This window comes from Physella acuta, unplaced genomic scaffold, assembly GCF_028476545.2.
Source record: "Physella acuta isolate Inbredline_101_S28 unplaced genomic scaffold, ASM2847654v3 ptg002293l, whole genome shotgun sequence".
NCBI lineage: Eukaryota > Metazoa > Mollusca > Gastropoda > Physidae > Physella > Physella acuta.
The window spans coordinates 10,001-19,796 of NW_026733791.1; the positions used below are offsets into that span (position 1 = coordinate 10,001).

The 9,796-nt window shown below is 32.1% G+C and overlaps 1 protein-coding gene across 3 annotated transcripts in view; it reads left to right on the top strand.

Moving 5' to 3' along the window:
- Positions 1 to 8,867, top strand: part of LOC131932847 (choline-phosphate cytidylyltransferase B) — a 12,823-nt gene extending 3,956 nt beyond the window's left edge. For 2 of the 3 annotated variants that reach the window (XM_059289757.1, XM_059289758.1), the window contains exons 5-11: positions 1,598 to 1,714; positions 2,366 to 2,517; positions 2,922 to 3,004; positions 3,996 to 4,134; positions 4,734 to 4,922; positions 5,713 to 5,778; positions 6,497 to 8,867. In XM_059289757.1, the coding sequence (XP_059145740.1) occupies positions 1,598 to 1,714; positions 2,366 to 2,517; positions 2,922 to 3,004; positions 3,996 to 4,134; positions 4,734 to 4,922; positions 5,713 to 5,778; positions 6,497 to 6,697 (947 nt within the window). In that variant the 3' untranslated portion in view covers positions 6,698 to 8,867. The remainder of the gene's footprint in view (positions 1 to 1,597; positions 1,715 to 2,365; positions 2,518 to 2,921; positions 3,005 to 3,995; positions 4,135 to 4,733; positions 4,923 to 5,712; positions 5,779 to 6,496) is intronic. The other variant, XM_059289759.1, reaches the window with a different exon arrangement.
- The last annotated feature ends 929 nt before the right edge of the window (positions 8,868 to 9,796 follow it).

Here is a 9,796-nt window from a genome sequence, read left to right on the forward strand (position 1 = left end):
TGACATCATTTTGGATGGGTGATCTGGCTTTTTGTGACTATTTGTGACATACATTGTATTTCATACCTCGCCAATGCATTATTTTAGTGTAGACTAAACAGCTGGGCAGCCAGGAAAGTTAATATCACCCTAAACTTTCATGTAGCTCTATTCTCTAACTTTATTGTTGGTAATAGGTTTGGGTTCAATTTGTAATAGACAGGGTGGGGGGGGGGGGGGGGTAAAGCCCTACACCAGTTTTGGGTAGGTGTAATAATAATATATAAAGTGTGTGTGTGGAGGAGGGGGGGGGTTAACAACGTTAATGTAAATCAAGGGTATGGTAATTGACATGGGGGTATTTTGATGCTTTTTGTTAATAGCTAAACTATACCTTTGTTAGATAGGTTGTCCCTTTGAGAATAATCCAGTTTACAATAATCAATTTCTTGAGCTACACAGATCAATAAGCTTTAGAAATGTAATAAAGCACATGTGTTGAATTATTGGACCCATCTTTTATGTATTGTGTTGATTGATATTCTGTTTATTGATCAATCATAGCGCATTTATCAGTTAAATAAAACCTGTTCATATTAAAAGCTAAATCAATAGTTATTTACGTTAGCCTCAATCAATTTTCAGAGTTTTGAGTGGGTATTAGAAATGTATAGTTCACAAAGTCTTCTGTATTTTGGCATAATAGTCACATTTATAAATATTTTTTAACAGCATTGTCATATTTATTCAATTTTTATAAAGTTCACTCACACAAAAAAAATCAACAAAGACAAATGTACCATTATGGTGACTGTGATGACACAAGTTAGGCTAGTTATAAATAGGCCACATAGAAAAGAGAAAATGTATAATAGCCAGATGACAAGCAGAAGAATTATTAGATAAGCTGGTAGAATAGATAGGAACCAATGAGGAGGAGTGATATACGAACTGACCGATCATATGTGAAGGTCAGCTGACGAAGCATCAGTAGTTAGCATAGGTCACTCGAGAGAGTAGGAGTTGGACGTAGATATTGCAGTTAGTGAGAGTTAGAGTAGATGGTCAAAGTTAACGGAATTTTTTTGTCTAGTGTTAGAAATATAGATATTGTTTGCAAGAGGAGATAGTAGAAGTGTAGTGTAGGATAGTAGAGTTAGACAATAAGGATTAGGAATAGATGGAGTGTTTATATGTTAATAAACAGACATTTGAACTGTTTCTGTTATTTATACACAATATTCCCCACTGGTGAATTATGTTCAGGATTCACAATAGAAGGGTTGATCCTCCCTATACACATTACAGTGTACAGAGATATATAATAAATCATCATCCTCCTCCCTCACCACACTGATATACAGGACATGAAAGTAAAAAGTAAATAAATCATGACTATATCACTGCCTCGTCATTTAAGTATCCCTCTTCACTTTGCATTTCAACCTGTAAGTCTCGAGTTCGAATCCAAGTTCAAGTCAGTAGAGCGTCTCTGAGTCCACCCAACTCTCGTTAGGGAAAGTAAAAGCGGCTGGACATAACGCTGACCACACTATCTCTTCATATGCCGAGGTTACAGAAACAAGTGAACTTTACTTTTTTTCTCTTTGTATTTCAGTACCGCGACCAGTTAGGATCTATGCAGATGGTATCTATGACATGTTTCACACAGGACACGCTCGACAGCTCATGCAAGCTAAGATGGCATTTCCACACACTTACCTTATAGTTGGAAGTGAGTTTCTTTCCTATACTTACATTGCTTTGTATTCTCAGATAACATAAACTCTTATTTAGTTAATTTAGTTTACCTCTAATTTTATTCATTGTTATGTGGCTGTGTGGGGTTAGAGTGCTAGACTACTAACCTCAAAGGTGTGAGTTCAAATCAGGGTTCTAATCAGTAGAATGTCCCAGCTCTGATGGGTACCTAACTCGCATTAGGGAAACAAAGACGTTGGGGCATGGTGCTGACCATATTATCCCCTTGTATGAGGGGGTCATTGAAACAAACGCTACTTCATCTGTCCCATGTGTCTTGGGCACAAACAGGACAAGATAATGATGATATTCAATGTTACATTGAATCATTTTGTTTGTTTTAGTTTTTTAAAGATGTTATTGGAACACTATAAAAGGTTGTGGTTCCTACTTGTTGTGTTGCTAGAGAGTGGCTAGTAATCAGAACATATTTTATGCTGGTGTAAATAGTACCAAAGTTTTAAGTGAATACAGTAGTAATATGGTTATGGAAATGGTGAATGTGATAATACTATTGAACGTGATACATGCCATTCGTAGTAATGAGAAGTGATATAATGTGATAAGTTGATACTAATAGTAACTGTATTGTATGCAGTACTAAAACTGAAGGGGTGACTTTTAGTTTGCAGTGATGAAATGACGTTCAAGAACAAGGGCAGAACGGTGATGAATGACACAGAACGCTACGAGGCTGTCCGGCACTGCCGTTATGTTGATGAGGTAGTCACTGATGCTCCGTGGACACTGGACATGGCATTCTTGGAGAAACACAAAGTAAGTTTTCAACCCCTAAAACACCCGTCAAAATTTTTTTCTCTTTGGTAGTGTATCTTTTTGCAGAGTAGTCAGTGCTAAGAATAGAATTCTGTCAATATAATATGGTTAAATTATAATTGTAGAAGAATAACCCTTTAGATTTTATTTTGGATTGAAAATTTTTTGATTTAAAATACTGACATCCAGATTATATCCATAGAAAAATTTCAACATAATATGTTCTATAACTACAAATGCCCTAAAATTATAAATTTTCTGTAGCTAAAATTGTTTTTTATACTATAAATGCCCTATAACTTTAATGTCCTATAAACTTTAAATGTTCTGTAATAAATGTCCTGTTGATCAAAATACATGTCCTGTTAATAAATTTGAATGCTCTGTTATAAATATCCTATCAGATTGACTTTGTGGCCCATGATGAATTGCCTTACACAACTGGCTCTGCTGATGATGTCTATAAATTTGTGAAAGAGCGAGGCATGTGAGTACTCACGTAAAAAGTGCTTGGGTCTAGTCTATATTGTCCATCTCATGCAATTTTCACAGTCCATGATTAAAGTTTATAATTTTCTACTCTATATTGTCCATCTCATGCAATTTTCACAGTCCATGGTTAAAGTTTATAATTTTCTAGTCTATATTGTCCATCTCATGCAATTTTCACAGTCCATGGTTAAAGTTTATAATTTTCTAGTCTGTAATGTCCATCTCATGAAATTTTCACAGTCCATGGTTAAAGTTTATAATTATCTAGTCTATATTGTCCATCTCATGCAATTTTCACAGTCCATGGTTAAAGTTTATAATTTTCTAGTCTATATTGTCCATCTCATGCAATTTTCACAGTCCATGGTTAAAGTTTATAATTGTCTAGTCTATATTGTCCACCTCATGCAATTTTCACAGTCCATGGTTAAAGTTTATAATTTTCTAGTCTATATTGTCCATCTCATGCAATTTTCACAGTCCATGGTTAAAGTTTATAATTTTCTAGTCTATATTGTCCATCTCATGCAATTTTCACAGTCCATGGTTAAAGTTTATAATTTTCTAGTCTATATTGTCCATCTCATGCAATTTTCACAGTCCATGGTTAAAGTTTATAATTTTCTAGTCTATATTGTCCATCTCATGCAATTTTCACAGTCCATGGATAGTTTATAATTATCTAACACTAAGCAGAAAGATTAACAAAAACAACAAATTAAGCCACATTATTATTATTACTAAGCCTTCATGTAAATAAAAAATGTTGCATTTAATGGAAATTAAAGGAAAGCTAGATTTAATTATATATGTTCTCAAATTGAAACCTTACTAGTTTCAAAATTAAACTAGAATTTAAAATTAAATAAACATTTTTTTAAAATTTAGAACCCTCAATTAGTTGTTTTTTTCCCCCTAAGTAAGACTTTGCAAAGTAGGCTGTAAATTGTTAGTGAAATGAGTTTTTGAATTGATGACATTTGAAGGTTTCTAGCAACAGAGAGAACAGAGGGTATCTCCACCACAGATGTTATCACTAGAATCATCAAGGATTATGACTTGTACATCCGAAGAAACCTGGCCAGAGGATACTCCCACAAGGATTTGAACGTCAGCTATATGAAGGTAGGGTGGTTGTAGTGAAGATTTTCTTTATTTTTGCCAGTTTGGACCACTGAAATGATGGTAGCAAATAACGGGATTATTTTCAATAGTGCCTTTTTTAAAACATCATTCAAGTTTTTATTCTGTAATGTTAGTTGTGGGTGTTGATTATTTTTCCAAGTAATCAAAAAGAGTTACTTTATATTATACTAGACATCCTGCGTTATCCTTTGGATAACCGCCTGTTATTAGAGAGGCACAAAACTGTATATTCTGCAGCTATATCTGTTAAGAATACTACTAATAAAAAACCTTTTGTTTTCATTTTATACCCATTTTCATAACTTGAGTTTTAGCAGTTTAAAATTGCATTTTTAATCATTTGTTTTTGCTCAAGTAGAAAATAAACTTGCTTGTTTTCATGAAAACATTTTTGAAAGTTTCAGGCAACTTATGTTTATGTAAAATATAATGTGATATTTAAAAAAAAACAAAGCAAGTTACTTTTCTGCATTTTTTAAAGTTGATTTAATAAATATTGATATAGTTGATGTAATAAATATTGAAATAGTTGATGTAATAAATGTTTATATAAGCAATGATTTTTCTCTGTATTGCAGGCCAAACGTCTGAAGTTGAAGGACAACTATGAGAAGCTGGAGAACAAGCTGAAGGACAAGGGCAAAGATCTGATGGACAAGTGGAAGGACCAGCTGGGCAAAGGGAATGAGATGCTGCACAAGTGGGAGGAGAAGTCCAAGGAGTTGATTGGCAACTTTGTGGAGATGTTTGGACGAGATGGTAAACTGGTAGGTCCTCACGTTAGTTTTTTTTTTTTTTTTTTTTTTCTCCGTTAATCAGTGACAGCTTGGCTCAAAAAGTTTTTTTTACATTGACATCCTGGTCAAGTTTAGGTTTTAATTTTTGCTAACATTTTCCTTGTGGTTGAGAAAATTTTTTTTCTTCAATGTGATCAAGTGTATTAATAAATGTTGTCAAATTGTTTTTTTCTTTATTATAGTTGTCAAATTTTGTTGTTTATAAAACATTGTACAATTTTCTGTTTCCCCCCTCTTCACTGTATTCAAATTTTATCTCAGCTGTCTAGTGCGGTCAAATTTAGACTTTTTAAATCTTAACTTGCTGGTGTGGTAACTTCAGATATTTTCTAACTCTAGCATTGGTATTATGCTTGGATTGTTTTCTATTCAGCTTTTCAATCTGCATTTGTTTATAATCATTTTCTAAAATATCAACATAGCTTTCTTGTAACTGACTTAGTTTTTTTATATTTCTATTTTTACAAAGAAAAGTGTGATTTTAAAGTGTTGCTTAAATCCAAAAGTTATCATATTTCTCATAGTTTTTATTTTGGTACTACATTACTTTGTAGCAATTTTCTTTAAAACTAGACCTATATTATTGCATGTCCACTTATCCCATTCTACTTATCAGCATTTTTCTGTTGAAATGGTATTTATCTTTGGTGTGTTTATTGCATCTGAAGTCAAACTCATTAGAAGCTCACCTCACACGTATCAGTGAGATCAGAAGCTTCAGGTGTTGTAGGTACTCACCACACCTTTTTTCTCTGTTAAGTCTAGTGCATTTAGATCAGAGGTTCTAAAATGCCAGGATTACGTGAGGGCCATTACACAAACTGGGGTATGTAAGCTACGCTGCTAGCCCAACTGTAGTAAATTGTTTATCATTTTTTATTTGGAGAAAATAAAATGGAAGCACACAGAATCTGTCAACTGCTGCACATTTATTTATTTTTATGTAATTTATTTTAGGGATAGAAGTTTTTTTTTTTTGGAAAGTCTTATTTGAATTTATACATCCATTAGCTTTTTTTTTCTGCTTTAATTTTAATCAGCTTATGGTTTAGTAGGAACTTTTGTTATTGGTAAAAGGTAACCATCTGTATGCTGTTTTTTTCTCTCTGCTTACCTGAGATATTTTTTAAAATTAATTAATAGTGTAGCTTATAAATTAGTGGCTCAATAATGTACTTGCATTAAGTGGCCCAAGGTCTAGTAGTCCCACATTTTGTACACTCTTAGTAGCCAGTTAATAACTGAAAATGTTTATTATTTTTAAGCGCTCTAACGTTTTAGCTGTGTGTTAAAGTTAAAGCAAGTTAAACCAATACTTTTGAATAAACTAATGTAAAGATTGGTTTTTAAAATTGCTTAATTTTTATTTCATTTCCATCGACTTTAAAAAAATATCAGCTTTTAAATTTATTTTAGTTATCACTCTATTTCAAATAACAATGGATCTTTAAAAATAAGAATTAGCATTCACTTTTCTAAGGTGAAATGTTTTTCCCAGTGTCTTAGATTTTAAAATAATTTTTTTTTACCTTGATTATTTTCAGGGTCAGTGGTTCCAGGAAAGTTCCCTGAGAATGGCCAGGGCCATCTCACCATCCTCATCTCCTCTACCTGACTCCCCATCCTCCCCTTCCACCTCTGACCTCGACTCTGCTGCCAGTCCTCCTGCCAAGAGGGGACGTTACTCCCCCTCACACATCTACCCTGAGTTACCTCAAGAATACACAGATGAAGAAGATGACTAGCCTATTTTGATTTATTTTCACAAAACTTCCTAATGTTATATTTGTCTTTTTGGGATACAAAAAAATAAGAAGCATTTGCAAGCTGCTATTCTATTTTAGTAAAACTATTTCTTTTGTTGAATAATTGTTTGCAAATACAATATTTATTATTAGCAGTTAAAATCTAGTTTACTATTTACCAATTTTTATTCTATGAAATTCGTTTCTCATTCGCTTCCCTTATTCTTAGTGTAGATTAGTGTTGTGGGATTAGTGTGAGTTTGATACTCTAGATTGTCTTGCTTTTAGATTCAATTAGGGTACCCTGTTTCAAAAGGCATTTTTCTGTTGAGGGCTGTCATATTTTAATTCCAAGGAATTGACGACATGAGCATCCATTCCAACTAACTGGCTGGCATTATGTGATATATTTTTAAAAATCAAATCAACTTTGAATGTCAGAATTTCTTTTTTTCTAAAACTTGACTAAATGTAAAATTAATCATGCATTTTAAAACGTCTGTTTAAGCGGTCTAACAAAAATCGACGTTTCTTTTAGTTTTTTTATTACATTTATAAATTCCATTACAGAATTAATCTGGATTGATTATATGTTTCATTTTTGTTGCTGGTCTTAGTTCAATGTGTGGCCATTTAAAATTATGTTTGTGCTGAAACCAGTAAATGAATTACCTACTTTTAAAAAAGTGAACTAATTGTATTTTTAATATCAGATTCTTCCTTTACCAAAGTTTGCATCTTTAGCAAAGTGTTGATTGTTGCTTGTGGGTCCAAGGCGTTGTTTGTTGTGCTATTCAAATTTCATGCTATAAAAAATATGTCATGTAAAGATGCTGGTCAGGGAGAAATCAATGTTTTAATCTTGACTGAACTTGAGCAGATAGCCAGTCTATGATTTGTGTATGCTACGTTGAGTAGTCGAACTGGGTGAAAGTTTAATAAAATTATAATTTTTTGTTGTGATGTTTGACAGGCAGCATCAGACTAGCTGTAGCGTATGTAATAGACTGGTCACTTTAGAATGTAATAGACTGGTCACTTTAGAATGTAATAGACTGGTCACTTTAGAATGTAATAGACTGGTCACTTTAGAATGTAATAGACTGGTCACTTGAAATAAATCACTTGTTTCAAGCGAGCCTTTTAATTTCCAAATTATCACTTTTTCTAAAAATAATTTCTTTATTTCAGAATAATTAAATTCTTTTCTTGAAGATAATTTTTAAAAATAAATCACTTTTAATTAATAATAATGTGCTGTGTTTTAAATATCCTATAACAGATAACTCCTGTGGTGTTTCCTTGTGTGAATTTTCCGGAGCTAGAGAAATGTAGTCCCTTATCTGATGACACACTGTTTGAAAAAAACTGTTAGATACATGAACTAGATCTTTTGCGCAGTTGTATCTGTTGCAATGTTAATTAAAAAAGTTTTTTTAGCATCTTATGTTAACGTAAGTCTTAAAAAGTGTTTTTAGCATCTTATGTTAACGTAAGTCTTAAAAGTGTTTTTTCCCTGGATTATGTATTTTTCTACTAAATTATGTACAGTGACTTACTACATATCTTGAAAAGCTCGCTATATTTCTACTTAAATTTAAATGAAACAAAGTAAATATAACATGCTGTTAAAGCATTGATTGGTACCATGATCTCATTTGTGTGATCAGCATCATACGTGGGACTGGTCTGTCTCGGACAGTTGTTTGTTTTATATCCAGTCACAAAAGGTTTTGTTAAGATTAATCTTTCCAGTATATTTAATTACATTTATATTATTAATTCATTTGTATTTTGTTAAAATTAAATCTTTTTTAATAGCTTTGACAATGAGGTAATGATCGAAATTATTTTGATGATTTATCATAATACGCATTTATTTTTACACCATTCATATATTTTACTCACCAGTCAGTGAATTACATTTTTAGAGAAGAAATTTAAAATGTCAATTTCTTCCATTTTTTTTTTCAAGCATTAAACTTTAAACTGGCTGAAAGGCAAATGGTTGTAGTTACCTCCCCTTGGTTAGTTATGTAAATACTCCTGTCTTTCCTGTTCAGCATATATTAAAATAGATGTACAGTAAATGTTATTTATTGCTAGGGCTACATGCTACATATTTATAATTTTTAGTTGATCATTCAGAATTATAAACTTCAAACTCTGATTAAGATTGTGTTGTTTTATTTCTTTATTTTAAAAAGTACTGCTAAAATAGAAATTAACTACTTTTTTAAGATCAATTGCCACAACTGTGAAAAAAAAACATTGTACAAACAATAACTTAAGTTAAAAAGAAAAGTAAAAACACATTTTATGTTTTAAAATAAGTATTTTTCAAACAAAATACGGTTGATTTTTTTTAATCTGACTAATATCGATTTTGGCGTTTTGGTAAGCTAATTAAGTGCTTGTGAAACTGAGAGTAGTTTTGGTACTCATTTGTAAAAATAACGTGGAAAAACATTTCTTGTTTTGAATTTGAGTGAAAAATAAAGGGAGCAAATAAGGGTTTTAATTCTAGAACTAGAATCTCTTATAAGTGTTTACAGTTACGTCCCTTTTTATTCATAAATCTTAACTCCTACTGCTGCAAGAAAATTGGACTCGACATTTTGGCAGTGTTTTTTTTTTAAAACATATATCGTCCTCCTAGAACCAATTGTAACAGAGGAAAGGGGGAGTGGGTTAAAGTCAGAAGTACGAAGCAGCCAGACCCCGCAATGCAGGAAGGCCCAGGTCATTCATGGAGGCAAAAATCCGACCCAAATTTTTTTCTTGTACCTTGATAGTGATTTTGTAAAGAAGCAAAAAGATCTACTACAACAGTTCCGTGCCTTATTGCTCTTCTTTAAGTAGCCTAATAGGGATGCCCGTAAAGCTCCTTTAAATAGTTTTGTAGTAAGCAATTTAAAAGGCTATTTCTACTCTTAATTATTATTTAAATAAGGCATAATAAACAATAGCACAACGATGGGATTTATTCAAGACGAATAAATAGAACATGAAATACTATTACAAATATCAAGCTGCCGTATTTCATAAACTTCTGACACACTTGCAATTTTTAAAAATTAATAGAAATGAAAAATAAAA